Genomic DNA, 18,989 nt, shown 5'->3' with positions numbered 1-18,989 from the left:
GCCTGAAAAGTGGCTTACTACTTTCATGCCATTTTTATTACAATACAATAATTTATTTAAAAGTAACACTGAAAGGAAAACTGTCAGACACCACATTCAATTAAGAATTCAACCAGAGCAGTACAAGTATTTGAGACACAGTGTGTAACAGGAACCCAGCCTTTGAAACGTAGCCATTTAAAGCTTTTAGGAACGATTTTTTGCTATGAAAAGAAAATCAACTGTGGTGGGAGATGGGGGAGGGGAAATGCAAAGCAGTGGCACATGGCAGGGGATAATTCTACTACAGCTGATCGTGCCTGGACAGAATAGGATGACTTGGGCTATGTTCTTATACTTCACTACCCAGACAGACACTGTGGGTTATACTTACAATTTCCACTGTCATGATGTGTATAATTTGCTTTGTGCAGAATCCCATGATATGGTAGCAATTTCATCTCGATAACCCTGATAAGTCTGTGCTTGGAAGTGCCATGGCTTTTCCATTGGCTAGCCATCTAGAATTACTCTCTCAAGCTCATTTTAAGGTTGGGTCGTTTTATATTTTGTGTTCAACCCTGCAAATGTTTGCTGGATCAGGTCCTAATGCCCCCTGGGCAAAAAGAGACAGTGAACCTGCAGAAACAGCTATAGGAAGATAGGAATCTGTAGAGTGACAGACACACTATGGATGACACAGGAGCAGTGTTAACCAACTCCAGAAATATCTACATACAGCCCTTCCTCACAATCAGGGATGCTGGCGGCTCACAGTCGTCAAGTGAGGGAGACCTCAGAAGGTTGGCTAAGAATACGTGGGACTCCGAGGGTAGGAAAAGTGCCCTTCTTGGAAGAGAAGGCAAGAAAAGGGAATTGAAAAAAAGGAACCTTCCTTGGGGGAAAAGATATGAAAACGAGAGGTAGGAGACCCTGAATGAAGGGAGAAGGGAAAGAGAGAGAGGTAAAATGATGCTCTGTGGCAGCTGACAACTATGATGCAGTTGTGCTGTGCACAGCAGAGACTGTCCTTGGTCTTTAGCAGCCCCTTATTGGCTGCTCTTCTGCAACCTTCAGGCAGCTACCTCCCAGCTCTATACCCTGCAGCTGCCTCCTGCTAAAAATACAGAGTGCAGTATTGTGCTCGGCATACAAAGGGAAAATGGTTTACATACCATGTCAAAGTTGGACTCTGGGGTGGAGAAGGGCCAGAATGGGGGGAAGGAGGAAATTTCAGTGAGAAATTTTCAAATAAGCCAGGAGTCTGGCAACTGCTGGAGGATTCTACTTTCCTCTGCTTTTCTCTCCTTCCCTTCTAAGGATCTAAGCTACAATTTACCAGAATAAGTATGACACCCTGCAGTAGAAGGGGGCCTAGTGGCCTTCACAGCTCCAGCTTATTAGAACTGGCTCTGGCAAAACGTTTTACACATTGGCAACTATGGGAAACCTCCTCCCCAGCCCCATGGGAGATCAGTTAGCAGTGACGACGCTCAGGAGAAGAGCAAACAAGTATCACATTGAAAAGTTATCAGTGTTCTCTTCACCCAATCTCGGCTTTGTATTGGGAGAATAACAATTTGTAAAGTTATGAATCAAGCTCCTGTCAGATGTCTGGAAGATCACTTCAAACTATACATGACAAAAAGATTCTGCTGAAGCCACCACTCTAAATAAAATAGTCTCCAAGATCTTTAGTCCAACTCCTCCAACTAGGTCATAGCATATCTGAATACACAATTTGATCCATTTTGATAGCCCTTGAACTGATATAGCTTGGCCTTTAAACTTTTTGCCAAAAGCCACAAGCAACCTGGTGAACTTTCTTAAGTATTTAGTCCTGTCAAGATAATAGTGACAACCCTTTAAACATACAGGATGTGCAATGGGCTTTCCTGGGAAGATCCTACAGCTTGGGGGAAAACATGCAGATGAAAATCCAAGACTACTTAAGTCAAAATATTAGATAGGGTCACAGCAGTACATTATTCTTACGAAAGGCAGCATACAGAGGTTCTGCCATCAAAGTGTGCAGTCCTGCAACTCTGCTGGCTGATGTTATTGCCATGAGAAATAAAAACCTTCAATAAAAAGTGCAATAAAGACATCACAAGCCATCACTACAGGCAGGACTGTATTACAACATATGGAAGAGAACTGCCTGCTCAAACCAGTGGAAAGACAGAAATTAGGAAAGACTATACACTAATAAATAATAATAATACCACATAGCTCTTATATAGCACTTTTCATCAGTAGAAATCAAAGAATCTAAAAATGTGTGTTTTCCATTAGCTTTCCTCCCCCTGCTTTATCTTCCTTTCTTCCTTAGCTGAGGCAGAGAGAGGTGAAGTGACTTGGCCAAGGTCAGCCAGCAGGCCAGTGGCAGTGCCAGGAGTAGAAACCAAGCTTCCTGAAACTCAGTCCACTGATCTATCCACTGCCTGATTCAAGTTCAAGTTCGATAATGCCCAATTGAAAGGATGAGTGCACACACTCCTCCCCCAATGATCAGCTGCTCTAAAACAGTCCGTGGTCAAGCAGCAGTGCACACAAGTCTCACAGTGGAGCCCTATTAGTTTGTTTATCCTTTTAATAAAATCCTCTCTCACAGGGAAGGGAGGAACTCCACTTAAAGAAATTTCAACTAAACTGCTCTTTGCTGGAGATATTTACATTTTGTTCCTGGAAAAATATTCTGGGAGTTTAGAGAGCCCCTCTCCCTGCCGCCTTCCCTCCCCCACACACACATTCACTCTTCGAAATGACAAGTATGAGCTATTCAGTGCAAACTGATTCAGTCCAAAGGCAAAACAACTGGATCAAAGTATTTTTTTAGCCCTAGGGACAAGTCATCTCTGGTAGGCATCATTTAATATTACCCAGAGAAGAAGAAAACCTGCCAGGAAATCATCCCAACATTCCCATATGGAATTCTGAAAGCTCCCTCCAGCACAAAATAGTGCTTCATTGATTTACATTGGCCAATCTGAAAGGTATGCAAAAGATAAAAGAAAAGTAAACATGAGTTTTACAATGTATTTACTTCTAATAAATTAAAGTGTAATTAACATAAGCAAAGATGTGTGTCTGTTTACAGTATAAGATTTTTAAGTTGATTGTGTCTCTTTAGGATAATATAGTAACTAATAATTTTATTAGTGAAAAAAATACCGTTTACCAAATATAAAATATCATTTGAAGTGATGATACAGAAGAAGGTGCAAGTACAAGCACACGAATATCAAATTTGAGAATCGGGCGAGCCTGATGCTTCTCTGACACTGTCCTATGCTGGCACAAATGTGACTTGGGTTTGGGAATAACCTTAAAACTCATGCCTGAAACTAGCAAAGTCTAGGAGACATCGAGTAGAGACAGCCTTACAGAGCTGATAATGGAGAGCAAAGGAAATTTGATGAAGAAGCGTTAAGAAATGAATCTCTAGCGTTCCCTGAAACAGATGGCATGCAGAGTCAATATTGTATTTGCCATGATTACATTGCTAACAGCAGCAAACACGCTATTCAATGGGTAAGACTTATTGAGGCTATATAGCACTGCTGAATATAAAAATGGAAAATTAACAAAAATTGGGTAGTCTCTTTGGGCTCAAGTTTAAGATTGAGAGTAATTTGATATTTGGCTTTATACCTAACTGCTATTTTAAGATAACCAGCATGCATTTTTTAGTAAACTAGCAAAATGTCATAGTTAATGAAGGTCACTTGTTTGTATAGATCTTAGTTCCCAAGAGCAACTTCAATTTAAAGGTACAAGTCAAACAGAAATGAGTTTTATAATTTCAATGAGTCAGGCTCTCCAGAATATTCTCCTCTGTGCATGGAACACAAAATCCTAAACCCACAGCAGGTCTAATTAGGGGCTTTAGAACAAGCATCACTTCAGGGATGCTTAAGTTACTATTTCACTGATGCCTGTTGAGGTGAGTACAAGTTATAGGTGTGTAGAAAATCAAACAAGTCAGAGAAAGGAGGATAAAGCAGGGAAGTGGGAGGGGAGAAAAGAGAAATACAGTACATGGAAGAGTTTACTGCTTTGGCAACTCATTACAATATTGGAGAGACTTCTAGAAACTTGCTAACAGCTCTTGCAGGGCTTTTTTTTTTTTTTTTTTTTTTACAGATTCCTTGTGTCAGAGCCAGTCTGCTGGCAATTTCATAAAATATACAAACCCTCCCTGCAGAAATTGGCTACTTTTATCTGTCTTCATTGTACTTTTCTAAAAAGCTTCCAAATTAGTATTATAGAGTTTTCTGAAAATCATGTTATTATAAATAAAACTGAATACAAATTTACTGTAACTACAAAAAAACACCAACTTTACGAGATTTATTTGTAAATGATGTCAGGTCATTAAATGTTTTTACTAAGATTTAAAAAGTCAAGTAATTTACTCAATTTTGACAGGTTTCAGAGGAACAGCCGTGTTAGTCTGTATTCGCAAAAAGAAAAGGAGTACTTGTGGCACCTTAGAGACTAACCAATTTATTTGAGCATGAGCTTTCGTGAGCTACAGCTCACTTCATCAGATGTTTACCGTGGAAACTGCAGCAGCAATTTTGTTATACTTTTATCAGCTTTTGTTTACATAATGGAGAATTTAACAACACAACAAAAAGTTAATGGGAAAATTAAACACATTCTTAGATTTGCATTCCGCTGTGCTCAATCCATGCCTATTTTACTGAAGCTTTCTAGCTCTGGCAACTCAATGAGTCCCAATGAAAACTGGAGAGGTTGTTTAATATAATGATCAACTAAGATTAAGCTCTGACACAGTTTATTTGTAAACTTATCTCTAGATACACACAAATATTGGAAGAATAAATCATGAGTTTCAGATTTGATTCCTGTGCAAGAGTTGAAAAGTACTTGAATCTTAAAACTGGAATGACAGTTACCTTAAAGAGACACTATACTCAGGATAAAAGACACTTGTGTATTGAACCCAAGTCCCACTTTCCTCTTCTGTAATCCTTTTGCAGTCTTCTGCTGAAAAGAGACTGAACGATGCAAACCTTCTTATAGACACTTGTTGAAGATGCACATCCTCCAAGTGATTTTTCTTCAGAACCTTTGAAATTAAGGATAAAGTATTAAAGATTAAGTATACAGCTCACAAGAAAATGTCCAATTGGGGGCTTATCTCACTGGAGAGGTAAGTCTGGAATCAACGGGAATAGCTAAGCAGCAAACAGTATAATCGGTCTTGAAATGCAAAGCAAAAGCAAGGCAGCACTGCAGTCTTGTTCTTCAGCTCTGAAAAGAGACTGTAAAAATGGCAGTGTGGGATGCTGAATATATTAGGTTTCAATATTTCCAAAGCAAATGTGGTCACTTTACAAAAAACAAACATTGATTGCTTTTCTAACTGCCAGTTCAGGAAACTTATCCTGGGATCCGAGAATTAAATTGGGTTCTTTCCTTTTCCCACATCATCACCGTTACAAAATCTTTCACAGACCAAATACTGCCCTCAGTGACTTCTGAGCAATTCACTGCCTTCAAAGGGTTTCCACAGCTATAATTAAATTCCTCTAAATGGAATTAAATGGAACTTAACAAACAAGTGGATAAAGAGCAAAAAGGGGGAGAAGAAGAAAAAAGTATTTTAATTTACCAAAGTAAATGGATATTGCTCTGAATACTCAACGGATTTATTATTTGGATATAATCAGGTGCCATTTTTATATGCTAAATTTTCAGACTAGAACTACACAAAGTAAAATGATAACACACACCTCAACTAAGTCAATAATCTTCTGCAGAAGGTTGTAGTGAAATCCTTGCTCATTGGGCTTGTCTACAGTAGTAAAAATATGGACCAGCAATTCTCCATTGGTATACCTTAACCTGTTAAGCAATATTATAAGCTGCAGCAGTGACAGGTTGCAGGCATTTTTACAATAGCATTGTCTAATGTTGCACTGAGGACACTAGTTGGTAGTGCACTGTCTACACTACAGCTTTTACCACTTTTACTGACAAAGGTTGGGTAAGTTCATCAGCAAATTACAGATCCCAGTTTTCCCAGTGCGGATGCACCTGCTCTAAAACATAAAGGGAGCGTGACGGCTGCCATAAAGGAGACAGTAGAATTAAAACACAAATTTTACTTTATCAGTGTTAATACCCTCTTTATATGAGGTAACCGTGTAATACTTACAGAGAAAAAATAATCAGAACAGCTTAACAGCTAAAGAAAACTGTCAAGACTGGTTTTCAGAAAAGTCTAGATTTTATGGGAAAGCAAAAGCAAAAAGAAAAGGAGTACTTGTGGCACCTTAGCGAATAACCAATTTATTTGAGCATAAGCTTTCGTGAGCTACAGCTCACTTCATCGGATGACTTTCCATAGTATGCATCCGATGAAGTGAGCTGTAGCTCACGAAAGCTTATGCTCAAATAAATTGGTTAGTCTCTAAGGTGCCACAAGTACACAGCTGTTACTCTGAAACCTGTCATTATGCAAAAGCAAATCATTACTAACAGAATGAGAAAACAGTATGAAAACACTGCTCTGTTTTCCATTCTTTGGTCTACAGAGACATATCATTTCCTCTAATCATTCTGTAAAATACATTCTCTAAGCTAGCTGAACACCCACTCCTTGAAGACATTTTTTTAACTGTAAATTATGTCTTCTCATCAAACTAGAACTAAAATCAAGCAGAGCTCTGAAAATCAAAAACATAATGGAAGGACAGATTTTTTAAGAATCTGAATGTAATTAAAGAAAATGTAGACTAAAGGGAGAACATGTGGTATTGTTATATTTCACCCATGTATTTTTCAAAAGACTCCGGGTTTCTTTTTTTAAGTCAACTCCCGGAAGCATCAAAATTGTGTTACAAGTCACAAAGATATAGTATTGCTATTGTAGAACTGTAGACAAAAACAAATCTATCTAGAACTAGTCATGATAACATTTTGAAAGGTTGAAAGACAGTTTTCTCTGTTTTCATGATGCCCTCCAAGTGAACTTCAAGGCTCACTTACTTACCATATAATGCCATTTTAAATGAATACCCTCCCAAGGAATAATATAACTAGCACACCATAGAGCAAAGCAAATGAGAAATGGTCACTAAGGAAACAGACAAATACAAGAAAGAAAAAAGTTGATCCAGAGCTATAATCTAAACTATTTGATTACTCCACTGTAATCAAAGTGGATAAACGCTTAAAATTTGGCTGGAAACAGTTTAAGTAATACAGCTTTTTAAAAAATTTCACTCCCAATGACGCCTGAAAAAAAGGCTTCATTAACAAATCTCATTTATGTCAAACTAAAAAAAATATGCTTCTGTATATGTATATATGGGTACATATATAATAAAACAAAATTCTTACAAAATAAATCATGAAATTACCCTCATCCAATCATGTGAATGAACAAAAAAAATGTACTTAAGGGACAAGTTTTTAAAAAAATCAGACTTTTTAAAAAATATTTATCATTAGAATAACTAACTGAGATTGCAGAATTTTTTAGTATGTTTACTCTGTGGATTTGACAACATTTTGTTTATAGTTAGTTTCCAGTTTCCCTGTATAGTCAGGAACTCATTTTCCCCTTTTTGTCTGTGTGAGTCTTTCACACAAGAACAGGAGAGATAAAAACATTTTATAAAATAAAAAATCATTATAAAATCCACAAAAATTGGCAGAGGGACTTATGGATAGGTGTAGTACTTAAAAATAGTTTTAACTTTTTTTAAAATACTGACTGATTTCAAGTTAATATTGCCTCCTAAATCCTTAGAGAGACAAGGGTGGGTGAGGGAATATCTTTTACTGGACCAACTTCAAGCAGAAATTACCTCACTCACCTTGTCTCTCTAATATCCTGAGTCCCACCCCACTACAACACCACTGCCCCTAATGCCTTATTTACTCTACCTTTCCTTAAAAAGCCACAGAGAACACACAAGCCTTGTAGATCAAAAGATTCCTCTCAAGCAGGCTGATAGGGAAAATGAGAATCTTTGAACAAGTACCTCAGCTGATCTCACCCGCCTCAGAAAGAGCTAGTCAAAAATTTTCCATTTAAAAAATGTGGTTTCATTGAAAAGGAAAGAAGGGGAAGAAGGGGATGAACAAAAATTCTAACTTTTCAGAATACTTCCTGGAAATTTTTGAAAAAGTTCTATTTTGAACCTTACAAAATTGAAACAACTTTGACTTTTACAAAATTATGTTTCCATTCGTCAACCCTCTCTATCCCCATCACACAAGAAGAGAGGTACCTCAGCTCATCAGGTCCCAAAGTGTGGGCTTTTGATGTTTTAAACACCACTCTGTATTTCACCTTGTAAGAGATTGGGAGCAACTGCACAATACACAGGACAGGAGCAAATATTTCCTTCCACTAATCAAGTGAGCCATATTCTGCACTAGTTGAATCTTCTGGAGGTCTTCAGGTGTAGCCCATATAGAATGCAATAAAGTAATCCAATCCCAAGGTAACAAAACTAAATAGCTTTATCTAAAGCTTTGTAGCTAACATAAATGGTGACAGACTGCTGGCCAAGTGCAATCTTGGCCACATCTGCTATGTAGTCATCCAGAAACAGGAGAAACTGATGAGAAATGGCAGGCATGCCCCACAAATCTAAGTAATCTCTGTCTCATCCAAACTGAGTTTTCACCCAACTAGACCTCATCGAGTCCCCAGGGCACCAGTCCAGCAGCATGCTTAAGCATGTGTATCTTTATGTACATAAGTAGTCCCATTGAAGTCTATAACACTTAAGAGTTATGCTGAGTTGACTCCTGGGAGGCGTGTCCCTGCAGCTCCTAGGTGGAAGGGCCACAGGGCTCTGCATGCTGCCCGCGCCTGCAGGCACCACCCCCGCAGCTCCCATTGGCTGCAATTCCCGGCCAATGGGAGCTGTGGAGCCAGCGCTTGTGGCGGGAGCAGCGCGCAGAGCCCCCCTAGCCGCCCTCCCCCCACAACCTGCAAGAACATGCCAGTCAGAGGTGGGCTGGGAGACTGCCAGCCCCGCCAACCCTCCCCCACCCAACACGGGTCCTGGGCTGCATGCCGCCGCTCATCCCCACCCCCCAGCACCAGCAGGGGTCCCAGTCCATGCACTGCCGCCTGCGCACCCCCTCCCCCAGCATGGGTCTGGGCCGCGCACCACCACCTGCACCACCACACACACCAGCACAGGTCCCAGGCCACACACACCCCCAGCACCTGCGAAGCCCCCAGCCTGCCCCCCAGAGCACCCACGGACTCCCAGTCCAAGTTTTAGTCAGGGGTATATAGTAAAAGTCATGGACAGGTCACGGGCCATGAATTTTTGTTTACTGCCCGTGACCTATCCATGACTTTTGCTAAAAAAAACCCATAACTAAAACGTAGCCTTTGTTTAAAACAGTGGCTTATAACTAACAACAAAAATGAAGATGCCCTCCTTTCCCCCCTACGTTAAATCAGACCATTCTTTGCAAGATCTGGTAAAACTGCTCTGTCTTACAGACACTGAGATATCATAGTTTCAAATCTACAAATAAAAAAAGTTGGCTCTCCAAGGGAAAAAGGTAATTCTAAGAGCCCTACTAAGTGAACCCCAGGTTATGTCTATACTTATGGCAGGATGTAGAGTACAGGCACTACATGTGTAGCTGCATGCCACATGGAAAAGCAGGCTGTGTCCACACTTGTCACTGTGGTGCATAGCTATGTGTGGTAGTGAAAGGCTGCACCAGTGGGGAAAGACCATTTTTTGCAACCATGTGGACTATATTTGAACGGTGTCTGGCACTCATTTAAATTATGTCTACACTTACGGCGGCATTTAGAGTTCAGACACTGCACTCCCAGCTAGTATGGGTATAAACAGCAGTGAAGATGTGGGAGGCACTGCTTGGGCATGTAGAGAGCCATATATATCCTGGGGGTTCACAACTGTTCAAACACAATCCACATGATTGTAAAAAACAGTCTGTTGGCCAATCTAAACTTCTCCTGAGTTTAGCTGTACTGTAGAAGAGCCAATATTTGCTACCGGTAACTAGAGCCCTGCAAATCTGCAGATATTCGCTTTATATCTGTGGAAGCAGTTGTATTGTTTAACATCTTTGCAGATTGGATACAGTTTTTTGCAATTTTTTTTTTTTTTTCTAAATCAGTGCAGGGCTCTAGAGCAGCGGTTCTCAACCAAGAGTCCACAGCCGCCTGGGGAACCACAAGCTGATTTCACAGGGCTTGCATGGGGGGGAGGGGCTCCAGCCCCACTGGGAGCATCGGGGCTCCCCTGAAACTGGCGTTCAGACACCGTCTAAGAACTGCTGCTCAAAGTGCTGTGTTTAAGGAGAATATGAAGGAAGGTTGTCCCCATCTCTCTCTCTCTCTCTCTCTCTCTCTGTGATTCATGGATTAATCTGAACATTATTGGTAAAGAGTGCAAAACAGATTTTTTTTCTTCAGATGGACCAGTAAGATTAAATTGATCTTTGTTCATTGGACCATGTAAAACCTATAGAAGAACTAAAAGAACATGAAGAAGCAAGAAATCTGCAGAGGAAAAGGTCACAGATACATGCAGGTTGAGGAGGAAACATAAGCCTTCTCCCCACACACAGAGAAATGCATCACCCCAGACACTGCTGCTGAGTTCTCTGTATTTTTCTGTGTTTTAAGCAGGTACATGATACAATTAATGGGCAGTACAATTAGAACAAATTAAAGGAAATATTTGTGTGGGGGGTGCATAGCCAGCCTACATAATTTACTACAAAAGGAATTCACAGATTTTATTTTCTTACCTGCAAATCTTAATTTCCTATTATGGATCTACTGCTTTAACATAAATTATAATTATAGGAATTTTGTCCAATAAAACTGAATGGAGACAGGGGAGGGTTGGTTATTTTCTGTGTTTGGCGGGGGGGGGGGGGGGAGGAGAGGGCACGTTAAAAACAGACTAAAGGCTCCTCCTGCTGGCAGGTTTGCTCACTGAACCAACCAAACCTTCCCTATACAAAAACTTCCAAAGCTGAGGAGGTATGAACACTAGAACAATAATTACTATGAACAAACTGAACAAATGCTCAGAATTGTAGTGTGGATATAATTACTGTGATATATTAGCCCCATTTGGCATTCCCTCTTGTCCTGACAAAGGACAACAACAGAGAATCTCACGGTAAACCAAACATATCCATAACACAATACTATCATATGGGCAGTCTTTCCAGGGCCACTGCTCCAAATTAGGGGAAACCAAAATTACACATTAAAAAAAAGTTAAAATTAAGAACCCAATCCTACTAACACCTATGCAGATGTATAACTTAGACAGCTGAGCAATCACACTGAAGTCAACTGAACTACTCACATGCTTAAAGTGAAGAATCCTGGGAGGGATTCACTAGAGCACGGGTCCCCAAACTTTTCAGGATTGCGCCTCCCCCTTACCTCTGTCTGCGCCCCACCCAGGAGTGGGGCCGTGGCTCCTGGGCAGGATAACGCGGACAGGGTTAAGGGGGCCAAGGCTGGGGCCACAACTAGGGATGGGTCTGGGGCCGGGAGTGGGAGCAGAGCCACAGCCAAGATGCAGTGGGGACTGGCAGTTGGGCCCACGGCCAGGTGCGGCTCCGCTCCCGGCCTGACCCCAACTCCAGACTCAGCCCCGGGCCGGGAACAAAGCTGCAGCCAGGGGACAAGGAAGGGTGGGGCAGGAGTGGAGCTGTAGCCGGGCAGCGGTGGGGGCCGGCAGCAGAACCACACTGGTGCTGCGGACGGGGCCAGGAGCTGGGGCTAGGGCTGAAGCAAAACTGGCAGCAGGACTGGGTGGCACTCCCTCTCCCCCAGGTCTGCTGACCCCTCCCCCAAAACATTCTCCACACCCCGCTATGGGGGCTTGCCCCACAGTTTGGGGACCTCTTCACTGGAGGATTCAGACTCCCTGGCACCTAATGGAATTAACAACCCTGAGTTAGGCTCCCAGACTCCCTATTCAATGCATGGGGAGAGTTAGGCACCTAATGGGATTCACAAAAGCCAGCATGCTGAGCAGGGAGCTGCCAAAGATAGAGCACAGGGATCTGCAGCATTTCTGTTGGCTAAGTACCACCCTCAAAAAGACTTAGGCACCTAAATCCAGACCAGAGGGAGGCACCTATCTCCATATGGGATTCACAGCCTTGAACCCCCCTCCTGGAGTTAGGTGCCTAAGCCACGTGAATGGTTTTTCAAGAAACATGGTGGTGGTGATCTCTCTGAATCTGTTGGAGCTGTTCTACTGTGTATAAATAACTATAGATTAATTGGAGCGGAGAAGCTGGAACATGAGTTTCCCATCTGAGTGCCCTAACCATGAGACTATATAGTCACTCCCTCTCTCTGGGCTCAATTAATATTTAATCATTTATATACAGTGGAACAGCTTCAAAAGGAGAGATTCAAAAAGACCCACCCCAGGTGGTAAGGGCACATTCCTGGGAGACTGGAGACCCAAATTCAAATGCCTGTTCTATATAAGACAATGAGGGAAACTGAACCGAAGTCTCCCACAAATTGAGTGCAGTAACCACTGGGCTAAAGGTTATAAGGGGGATGGGAATGGCACCATCTCCTCCTCTAACATGGATATAGGCATACTCTAAGCGCATATACCAGCTTGAGTCCTGAAGGCTAGATAGCCAGGGAATGCCTAGTTTGTGAATCCTGCAGGGGAGAATTTAAAAGCAGAAACTCAAGCACTTCATGACTTTAGATGCCTACCTTTAGGCGACAGCTGAGCAAGGGTTTTGTGAATACCAGCATTACTAAACGTTGGACTTAGGCACCCTATGGGGTAGTAAGGTGTTTAAACCTCCTTTGTGAATTCCACTTCTAGTGTAAATATTTGCAAGATCAGGGCCTTAATGTTGCTTTTCTCCTGCACAGAAGTTCTGCTGTAATTTATGAGAGGAAGCAAACAGTGACCATCATCCACCAAGCACATACTGATAGGGAGAGCATTCAGATCATTGACAAAGGAAATAAAGGGAGAACTGAGCTAAAAAAATGAATTTTTTCATAAATTAAAACTGATGTGAAACTAAAGAAATGATGTGAAGACTTTTCAATTACCTTGGACTCTAAAGCTATTATGTGCAAAATTTTAACACTGAGGATTAAATAACCACAGGAAGAGTTTTAGCAAAGGTATGGCAAATTCTTCAACACTTGAAATCTTTACATCAAAATTGCATGTCTTTCCAGAAGATATACCTAGTTAAACCACAAGTTTTTAGATTCAGTGCAGGGATTACTGGGTGAAGTTCTATGGCCTGTATTATAAGTCAGCCTACATTATCTCATAACTTATCTTTCTTGATTTAAAATCTATTAATTTACTAAAAGGAATTTATTTCTCTCTGAAATGCTGGAAGCTGTTGGTGGCTGCTGCCACTCTTTTTACTGCTGCCCTGAGTGCAGCTAAATTCATGGAAGCAGAGGCAGCAGCAGTAGGAAATTTTAAGAAAAAAAGACCAGTGAAGACACAACTAGTGTGACACAATTCAAATTTTGCTGGAGAGCAGAATGTCAGCATTGCTTCAAAATACTGCTTTCCTGTTGTCCACTTTGGTGATGCCAAGCCATTTACCAGTGAGGTGGGAGGATGGCTTGCACTGGCAGTGATCTCTGACAGTGATCTTTAAGAAGAGGTAGGCTACATCAAGTGCAAAATCCACCTTCCAGGACAGAGAGAGAGAGAGCTCAGTGGTTCGAGCACTTCTGCTGAGTAGCAGGAGACCACTATTTAACTTCTCTCCCCTTCCCGCCCCTCCCCGCAGCAGAGAGGGGAGAATTGAACCTGTGTGTCCCACACCCAGGCAAGTGCTCTAATCACCTCCTCTTGGACCAGATTTTGGATAAGACCTGATCTGGTAGGTGACCTCTGAGCACACCTACTAACTAGATCAGGCCCTGCATGCAATGTAAAATCTATCTACCCCTGGTTTGTGAATTGCTCTGGGGCTTACAGGAAGAGATGTGCATCTCAGTTCCTAGAGCGAGGCAGCAGTATGCATGCCCAGAGGCAGAAACGTAGGTGCTAGTGAACTTTTATTCTGAAAACGTAGGGGCCAAGTGGATTTAGGCACCTACAGGATTCAGCTGCAGTTTTGTAGATTGCAGTGGAGCCAAAACTGGGATTTAGGCCCTTAAGTCTGGAGTTTAGGCAGCTAAGTACCTTTGTGGATCCAACCCACACTGCCTTTAGGCCCCAGTCCTGAAAACACTTACACATATGCTTAACTTTAGGCACAAAACTAGTGCCATGGGACTGCTTGTTCAACTAAAGTTAAGCACATGAATAAGTGTCTTCGGGATTGAGGCCTTTATGCTCAATCTTGCAAACCCTTAAACATAAGTAATTTTACTTTGGCCACAGACTGACAAACACTTAAGCTTGTCCTTAACATTACCCAAGTGAGCAGTCCTACTGAACTCAGTGGCATTATTCATGTATGTTAGGCACACCTTTAAGTGTTTGCAGGACTGGGCTCTGTTTGAATACACAAAGATGGAAACAGACTATACATAAGGTGTTGTCAAATGCACAGATTAAACAAAATGAAAGATAATACCAAAAAACCCCTCTCTCTCTCTAATGCCTTTCAGTTATACAGTGTCAATCTTAGGTCCCAATCCTACAACTGGTTCCTCACAGGCTGACCCTGACTTCAATAGGGCTCTTTGCAAGCGCAGGACAGAGCTAAATGCAGGACTGATGCATTAGGCATCACATGCAACAATAGTATACAAAAACATTTTCAAAGAGAAGTGTGAGTTTTAAGGCAACAAGTGTCCCTTTAACCATAAGGCTCATCCATGAGTATTATGAGACTTTGTAAATTATCCACTTTAAGAGTTCAAAAATCACGATTCAGGTACCCAAAAATCATGAGATTTGTTTAGAGATCACGATACTTTTTTAAAAATCATATTTTAGGTTGTTTTTGTTTGTCTTCTGCGTTGAGAGTCTCTAGGAAACATTTAGGTCACGTTTTCAAACTTTTCTCCACAATCATGAGGACCAGAAACCTACTTTTACAAAAAACAAACAAATAAGCTGCCATTCTCATCTATTCACATTATTTCTTTCATGAGAGTTTGCATCACTGATTACCTTTAATGTATAGTAAAGCACTTTGTGATCCCTTAGGATGAAAGTCTGTTCCCATTCCACCTAACCTCTCCTTTTTTTCCCCCTCCTCCCTCACCACCTCCTTCCCTCATCTCCCTATTTTTGTATGTCTTCTCCTATTTTATTACTGTTACACCCACTCTAACATGTTATGTCTATGCAGTATTTTCTGATCTTGCAGCTTTGACAAGCTATAAAATTGCACAATTCCATAATTCTATTGGCAAGCCCAGGATGCGGTATTTGAAAACATACAAGCTGTAGGTCATTTACCATTTTTGTTTCTTTATGAAAAATAAATAAAAATTAATAGAAAAATAGAAATGCCAGTTAACAGTACATATACTATTTTGAGGCATTAGTTTCCAGTTGCTCAGAACTGTTGCTGCCTAAGGCCCTGAGCCTGCAATTTGCTCTGCATGTGCAGACACCGGCATCTGTAGAGAGCCCCAATGAAGTTGGGGCTGCCTGCAGGAATGGGCACTAATGCCCCTTGGTCCACCACTACAGCTTAATTGTAAGTTAATTTTTAAGACTCTCTCAGTTTGTGGTGAAGGGTTTCACTGTTTGTATTTCAATGCCATTTTTAACATTCCACTCATTTGAATAGTCATAGATCTGCAGGTCCCTAATCATTGCAAATATACCGTACCAAAAAGTTGCGAAAACAAGCTAAGTGATTGCATGGCATTTTGTGGCTCTTAGGTGAAGCATGTTGCTACGGAAGTGCACAGTGTGTGTTCTGGGAGGCGATTTAGTGGTCTCAGCACTAGATCTGAAACACTTAAACTTCCTGTGCCCACAAACCTAGATCCCAGTGATGTTATCTTAGCCCTTCATCCTGGTGAATTGCAACTGAAAGCATTAGGGAATCTTTCAGAACAGCCCTTAAAAACTGCATCCTTCCTTGTTGTGCATGGACATTCAAGCACCCCTGGAAAGCACTCTCCTAAGTGCAGGATTCATCAACAGTGTGTGAACAAAGTCCCCCTCCCCCAGTACAGGCAGCTTTGCCATGGGACGATATCCTAGCTACCGCCCTCCACCCCAGAAGTGGCTGCATGTCAGTGGCCTTGTGCATAGGTTAGCAGGCTCTGCGGCACCCTTGGGAGGAAAGGGCCTTGAGGAAATGTAAAGTAGCGTGATACCTCTCTGAGCAGTTTCCACCGGGCTCTAGCGGCTCCCTGTTTCCTTCCTTTCGGACCTTCCTCAGCGTCTCCCTCTCCTTTTCCTCCTCCTGACTCACAGCTGGCAACAGGAGCTGGGATGCTCCCGGGCCAGGCTGTAGCCTCAGTCATGCTGAGGCTGCTGGGATCAGGCAGGGAAGACCTGAGGGAGCCCCCCAGGGGCTCAAGGGGAAACAAGCCCTGAGCCGCTCACTGACTCGTCCCCGGGTGGGGAGCAGCAGCCGGGGATAGACAGAGAGGAGCTAAGCAGAGGGGGGCGGGGTGGAGGAGACGTGCGCTCAGCGACCCAGAGAAGGGACTTGCGCTTCCAGTTGCTGCGGCTATGCCCTCCCAGCGCAGGCTAGGGAGGAGGGACAGCAGCAGCCATCTTTGATAAGGGCAAGAAGGTTCCTATGAATCTTGTCTTGCATGTTTCTGCCCTGACCTATACGGCACTTCACCTGGGTTGCTGTAACCTTGAGGAGCTCGGGGGAGTTACTACAAGGAGCATCCCGCGATAATAAAACCCATTTGTTACATATCCACTTTTCTCTATGAAGTTACGGTTATCGAAAGGGGCAGGTGCCCGAAAGCAAACGTTTCAAGGCACGAAATTGGGCTAAAATAGCAAAGAAAACGTTAATATGTCTTAAAACCAACAACCTGGAGGATTATAGTAAGTCTCTGTCTGGCCAACTGCCCATACCAAGATGGCGACAGAGCGCACAGCTTTGGTCGCCATCTTGACTGCTGGTAGCCGCGTATCGAGAGAGGTATTGGTTCGGACGCCATCTTGGCTATGGGCATGCCAGTGAATGACTATGTCCGCGTCCCGCCATCATCTTGACTGTGGGCAGCTCAGGGGGTAGGAAAATCAAGTGAGTCTCTGGCTTCAGCGCGGAATAGAGTCGCTCTTCCACGATGTCATCTTTGCGCGCCTGGTCGGGGGCGGCGGCGGGCTGAGTCTCACAAGTGGCGGGAGCCGCGGCTCCTCCCCAGTGCCGGAGCGGGCGAGTGCCGGCCGGGCGTGGGAGCCGTTGTACGGCCCGTTCCACTTCCAGCAGCTGCCCCGCCGGGGGCGAGCGAGGACCTCTCTGGTCTCTGTCCTGCCCGCAGCAGGCCGGGGAGGGTCTGTCGCGGGGGCTGCCGCGCGCCTTGCGGCGCTTGCCTGGGCCGGCTGGAGGCGTGGGCGGTCAGCATGTGCCCAGCGCTCGGATCTCAGAGCCGCTGAGCTCTCCTCCTCCTCCTCCTCCTCCTCGTGCAGGCTTGGGCGTGTTTCCATGCGGTGCTTTAACGCCACTGGCCGGGGCTGAAGAATTGTGTCGGTGCAGTTCAGTGAGCCTTGAAACTCTCTCACGTTTCAGAAGCTCTTTGAACTGGTGACACATCTGGACAGGAAAGTGCCCGGCAGGATGGCTGCGGCTGGCCCTCCCACCGCCGGGCCCACCAGAGCCTGCCCTTCTGCCGTGCGAGCCTGCAGCCTGGGGGAGAAACACGCTGCCTAAGTGTACAAACGAATTGTTTGAAAAGGGCTAGGGGAGGCAACTGCAGGTTTGCTTTTCTTCTCCCTGCCGTTCGCATGGTAACTAAAGTTTACAGCGTTCAGTCTGAATCTTTTGCCCCTTTCGGTTTAAAGCGTTCACATTTGAAGAAGTCCCTGCTTCCGTTTCACCCTGAACATATCAGGTACCCAATTTAATTGCATCCGACATAAATTTGGATTCTTGGAAAGTTCAGAGTGAGTACAGTCAGTCAAGTGAAGATTTGGGCGCCATGCATCGGACTGTGAAATCTTTTCTCCGGACTCTGAAGTTCAGTGTTGGTTGCTTCCGATACTACTTTAACCGTAACTATGATCCGGTAATAGCGCTTTGCAGTCAAATAAAAGTCCAAGAATTTCAGTTTACAAAGTGTTTGGGAAATTCATGGAACAACACAGACTCACGAGGGCACACTGTGCCACGGAGATTCTTTTCCTGCAAGGTATGCAGTTTAAATATAAATATAATGCCAACAACTATCATGACCCTTATATTAATAATGACAGTCACACTGTTTCAAATGTTAAGGAAACTTTTTTTTTCCAAAAGGGTTTGAGATAGGAATTGGGATTTCAGTTATACTCAGAGACAAATGACATAGTTCAACTTGTCAGCTTCTGTACTTCTCCATAGCTAAATACACAGTTGGGTCAGTTTTATTGCTGTATAGCCTTGGCTTGACATGAGTAATTGGACATGTGTGAGGCCTCATTTCTTGGGAGACAGAATTAGAGAGAAAAGGAGGACTTGTGGCACCTTAGAGACTAACAAATTATTTGAGCATAAGCTTTCGTGAGCTACAGCTCACTTCATCAGAGGTAAATGGATCAGCTGTCTGGAAACAGATAAGGGGGAACATCCAGGGAACAATTTACAATGGATAAGATAACCATGGACAAGATAAACCTGGGACACAAGATGAGGTAAAGCGTAAATTGGAATTGGTTCTACAAAGTGACCAAACCAATCCCACCCAAAATGAGTGATGTAATGTATAGGGAATGCTGTGTGATGTATACATGTATATAAAGGAAGGGAGTTTCTGTGTAACTTTGGGTGTATAGTATTCCCTGTACCCATGCCCTATGCTTGAACCTGATCAGCTGAAGCATAGTTTGATTGTATGCTAA

The 18,989-nt window shown here is 43.0% G+C and overlaps 2 protein-coding genes across 9 annotated transcripts in view; one reads left to right on the top strand and one right to left on the bottom strand.

Annotated features, from left to right (window-relative positions):
* The window catches only part of CAMKMT (calmodulin-lysine N-methyltransferase), a 336,083-nt gene extending 319,415 nt beyond the window's left edge, over positions 1 to 16,668 (bottom strand). The window contains exons 1-2 of the mRNA XM_075127144.1: positions 16,301 to 16,668; positions 4,905 to 5,077 (exon numbers count right to left, since the gene is read on the bottom strand). Of these exons, the coding sequence (XP_074983245.1) occupies positions 4,905 to 5,077; positions 16,301 to 16,450 (323 nt within the window). The 5' untranslated portion in view covers positions 16,451 to 16,668. The remainder of the gene's footprint in view (positions 1 to 4,904; positions 5,078 to 16,300) is intronic.
* A 456-nt stretch (positions 16,669 to 17,124) lies between these two features.
* Positions 17,125 to 18,989, top strand: part of PREPL (prolyl endopeptidase like) — a 31,254-nt gene continuing 29,389 nt past the window's right edge. For 4 of the 8 annotated variants that reach the window (XR_007355659.2, XM_048842996.2, XM_048842995.2 and 1 more), the window contains exon 1: positions 17,125 to 18,301. Coding sequence is in view for 7 of the 8 variants with exons in the window: in XM_048842996.2 (XP_048698953.2) it covers positions 18,092 to 18,301 (210 nt within the window). In the remaining variant the exon portion in view is untranslated. The remainder of the gene's footprint in view (positions 18,302 to 18,989) is intronic. The other 4 variants (XM_075127143.1, XM_075127142.1, XM_048842998.2 and 1 more) reach the window with 2 other exon arrangements.

Source organism: Caretta caretta, chromosome 3, assembly GCF_965140235.1.
Source record: "Caretta caretta isolate rCarCar2 chromosome 3, rCarCar1.hap1, whole genome shotgun sequence".
NCBI classification, from domain to species: Eukaryota; Metazoa; Chordata; order Testudines; family Cheloniidae; genus Caretta; species Caretta caretta.
The sequence above is the reverse complement of the archived record's forward strand: the minus strand, read 5'-3'. Positions and strand labels throughout refer to the sequence as shown.